This window comes from Anarrhichthys ocellatus, unplaced genomic scaffold (assembly GCF_004355925.1).
Source record: "Anarrhichthys ocellatus isolate YVR2014 unplaced genomic scaffold, GSC_Weel_1.0 scaffold3962, whole genome shotgun sequence".
NCBI lineage: Eukaryota > Metazoa > Chordata > Actinopteri > Perciformes > Anarhichadidae > Anarrhichthys > Anarrhichthys ocellatus.
In genome coordinates, this window is record NW_022283936.1 from 1 (window position 1) to 4,254 (window position 4,254).

General features: G+C 42.6%; 1 protein-coding gene across 1 annotated transcript; it reads left to right on the forward strand.

Annotated features, from left to right (window-relative positions):
- The first annotated feature begins 103 nt into the window (after positions 1-103).
- LOC116379244 (tyrosine-protein phosphatase non-receptor type 7-like) lies at positions 104-2,373 on the forward strand. The gene is made up of 4 exons (XM_031841185.1): positions 104-353; positions 1,058-1,171; positions 1,251-1,335; positions 1,697-2,373. The coding sequence occupies exons 1-4, from the start codon at positions 118-120 to the stop codon at positions 1,763-1,765; spliced, it is 504 nt and encodes a 167-aa protein (XP_031697045.1). The 5' UTR covers positions 104-117; the 3' UTR covers positions 1,766-2,373.
- The last annotated feature ends 1,881 nt before the right edge of the window (positions 2,374-4,254 follow it).

Sequence of the window (4,254 nt, forward strand, 5' to 3'; positions counted from 1 at the left end):
GTTGTACTTTATACTGTACTACATCTCAGAGGTACATATTGTACTTTTTACTGCCGACTTACTACTAACTACTTAGTTAGGTTTAGACAACAAAACTACTTAGCCATTATTTTGACAATGAAAGTTGACGTGTGTGTGTGTGTGTGTGTGTGTGTGCAGCTGTGCTCGGAGCGTCGTCCCGTCAGACACTACTGGTTCACCTCTTGGCCTGACCACCACATCCCACAATGCACCACTCCTCTGCTGAGACTGGTGGAGGAGGTGGAGACGTACAGAAAGTCCCTCCTCCCGACCGGCTCTCAGCCAATCACAGGCCCCGTCCTCGGTCCCGGACCAATCGTCGTCCACTGCAGGTTGGTTCTTTATCAGTTATTATTCAGAGCGCATGTGAGAAAAACTCAGAGTTCATGTTCAATGTTCACATCTGCAAAGTGTTTAAGACCTTATATATAAAACATCATTTTAAAAGCTGTAAACTGTGATGTAGGTTTAAATGTTGAAGAACACATCAAACGACTCCTCCAGTGGTCCTGATGGAGGTCCTAGACTCTGGGATGTGTCTCACCATCAGTGGAGTAGCAGGAAGGAAGGAAAGGAGGAAAGGAAAGGAGGAAAGTTACAAAAACTGAAAAAGAAAAGTGATGCTCTCGTGTGTTTGAAATCATTATTATTTTAGTTTATTATTTTGGGCTATATTTGAAAGATTATAATAAAAAGACAAAAAAATCAAAGTGCAGCTTTTGACACAAATGTTTTCTCACGAGGAAAACTTCTACCGCAAGACAAAAACCTGACAAATATATTTAAAAAATCTGTTTTTAAAATGTTTAAACACAAAGAGGATGTTATGTGCAAAATGTTGACCAGGGATAAATATTCACAGTATGAAGAATTACGTTTGAAAAATGATACGTCACCACGTGTAGAAGTGCAGACTTTACATCAGTGGCCTGCTCACCTCGGGGCCCTGGTGGTCCTGGAGGTCCTGGAGGTCCTGGAGGTCCTGGTTTTATATCTCTCGAGCTGACATTCAGGTCCCGTGTCTCTGTCCTCTCAGTGCAGGTATCGGGAGGACGGGCTGTTTCATCGTCAGCAGTATCGGCTGTCAGCAGCTCAGAGACGGCGGAGAAGTCGACATCCTGGAGACGGTTTGTCAGCTCCGACTGGACAGGTGAGACTCACCTGTCTCTGGTATCAGCCTCTCTGTCTCTCTGTCTGTCTGTGGTGTAACTTTCTGTTTTCTGTCCTAGGGGGGGGATGATCCAGACCACAGAGCAGTACCAGTTCCTCTACTCCACACTGGCCCAGTACAGCTCCCAGTTACAACACAGCCAGGTACTCACACACACACACACACAACCAGTGAACAGGAAGTGACCATATCTGGACTGAGGAGGAGTGACGTAGAGACGCCGTATACGTCTGAACGTTGAAGAAGACTTGAAACTGGAGATTGAGACCATAAACTCATGTTTACAATGTTTACTGAGGTAATAAATCAAGAGAGAAGTAGAGTCATTTTCTCATAGACTTCTATACAACCAGAGGAGTCGCCCCCTGGTGGACACTAGAGAGAATGCAGCTTTGACACATGACCACGATCTTTCTCTGAACCGCAGAGGTCTAGTGTCCTGAACTCCACCAAACGTCTGGTGGTTTAGATGAGAGGACTTTGTCTGTGTTTCCTCTTAACCAGGAGCAGAACCAGAACCCAGAAGACCAAGTCAGCATCCAGCTACAGAACCTTCAGCTGGACGGCACATAGAATGTGAACCTGCAGAACCGACGAGAGCAGGTTCACACCTAAAGAGATCCAGCGGACCTCAGAACCAGCAGAAGACCAATAAATGGAAACAGGAAGTAAAAGCACCTCCTGCACCTTCAGAGTGTCAGGATCACATAGAACTGGATTATTTTGGTCCAGTTCAGAGCAAAGAGACCCTGGAGAACCCAGAACTGAACCAAGCACAAAAAACACAAAATATTGATGAAAATAAAATGAAACAGGATTTTTTTTTTTGACAGAAATTGAAGATTAAAGAAATGATTTCAGTAGAGTTGAACCCAGAGGCCTAACTCTGAGCCACCATGACGGTACCTTGGTTTCTGACTCTTTAAGGTAGCAGTTTGTCTCCAGTCTGAGCTGAAGCTACATCTACTAGTCATTGATATGAACACTGATGGAGCAGAGGACCAATGCTGCAAACATGGTTTCTCCATAGAAATAGAATACAAGTAGAACTAGTGCTTTATCAGCGGGCCATGAAGTGTTGTCTCGATAAGAAGAGAGACCGCTCTGGAGACGGACGGCTGGCTAGTTAGCCAGCTAACGTTAGCTTGTCCTTCTCCAGAGTGAAGCTGCTGTTTGTCTCATTTTCTGTAACCCGTGTAGCATTACAGTATGGTGGAATTAGCAAGCTAGCTAACTAGCCAGCTGTCCACTAGTTAGCGATCTAGCTTGCTAATTCCACCATGCTGTAATGCTACACGGGTTACAGAAAATGAGCCGAACAAAGGTGTCATCTGTTGAGAGCGCTGTTCTTTCTTACGCTGTGAGAAGAGCGTCGATGAAGCATTTGCTTGTTGAATTGTATTCATTTACTCGACTCTCTGCGCTTCGTAACGTTACTCAGTGAGTCTGAAACTTAACCGTCGATCTGTTGTGTTTATGCAGTTCATGCTACACCATCTAGTCTGTAGTGTCATTGTAAACATATAATATGCTATAATATGCTACATTCAGTGAAGTAGTATAACAAGAGAGACAGACCACTTCTGTACAAACACAAAACACCTTCAACAGGAGACCGTGTTCATGTCCAAAGTGGTTTGGACTTATTGTGAAGTTTGGTTCGTGATGTTTGTGACGTGTGGTTCATTTCTCTGAACTTCACTTTCACATTAAAGACAGAAATGTGTCACCGCGACACCCTGAATGTCCTTAAAATGTCGTATTTATAGAGATCGGGTTTGAATAGTTTCTCAGTTGACAATAATTAAGAAACATGCAGAGTGTAAACATGAAATAAAATAAGATATTAAAAGGATTAAAACTGGATTTTGACATAATGTCCCTTTATCGTGTTGGTTTTATTGTGTTTTCCTGTCAAAGATATTTGAAAGTAATGACGACGTGAATAATATCTGAGCTTTAATTAGACTCATGATTGTTTTAACTATTGATGACTGAAGTAACTTTCTCCAATAATCAACTCTTTCAGAAGATTTTAGAAAATAAAATAAATATATCAAATAAATATCACGTTATATTATCCTATAAATAGTTATATGAAATTAAAACACATTTCTTTAAGTGACACATTCAAATGTTTCGTCTGATCAACAAAACACCAAATATTCAGTTTTTGACGACTTAAGAAAAAAGCTGACACACAACGTTATTGTCACACAAATAAAAACATCACATACAAATACAGTACATCATGTCATAACACATGTTCCTCCTCTGTCTCCTGCAGTAACTACTTCCTGTCTATTACATGAATGCTGCAGAGAGCTGGTCCAACGTTACATCTGTTTTCCTGGTGACTTCCACCAAAGAGCAGCTCCGCGTGTTAACACCAGGGGGCGGTGTTTCCCCCACACAGCAGTGTCTGCTTCTGTCTGCTCCTCTCTCCTTCCTCCTCTCCTCCTCTTCCTCCATCAACCCACCCAAACAGGAAGTAGAGCCGACAGCCTGCTCTCACCTCAAACACCAATCAGATTCACTGAGTCCCCTCTGTGTGTAAGACTGAACAGAGCGAGAGGCAGTGAACATGACACAAGTCAAGAAACGTGAATGAGTACATCCCAAGTCTCTTAATTCTCATTTCCTCGCTCCTCGATCCTCGCCTGAACCGGAAGTTGTTCTGCACCGCCATATTGACGGCCGTCCCAAAGCTCTTAGGCCAAATCCCAATGTCCCCCTAAACCCTCAAACCCTGAACCCTCAAGGACTTACTGACGTCACCTGGTGAGTGGGTGAGTGTGAGAGGCTGTGAGGGCTTGAGATGGTGCAGATAGGAACGAGACAGCACTTTGCTGCAACATATCACGTTACTATGAAAATGACAAGAAATATGATGTATAACTGTGTGTATTTATTGTGTACTTTGTACTCCCTGATGTGAACGTCTTCAGGCTCTTTCCTCACTAGATGAGAGGTAATTTCATATCATCTATTTACTCGATTTTGTCAAAACAGCTTCAATGACGAAATCTAATATTTGATGAATAAATAAATAAATATCTTCT

Coding starts and splice junctions, on each gene's coding strand:
- LOC116379244 (XM_031841185.1), top strand. CDS start 118: ATGAAAGTTGACGTGTGTGTGTGTGTGTGTGTGTGTGTGCAGCTGTGC. Junction 354..1,057: donor CCAATCGTCGTCCACTGCAG/GTTGGTTCTTTA, acceptor CTGTCCTCTCAG/TGCAGGTATCGGGAGGACGG. Junction 1,172..1,250: donor TGTCAGCTCCGACTGGACAG/GTGAGACTCACC, acceptor TTTCTGTCCTAG/GGGGGGGATGATCCAGACCA.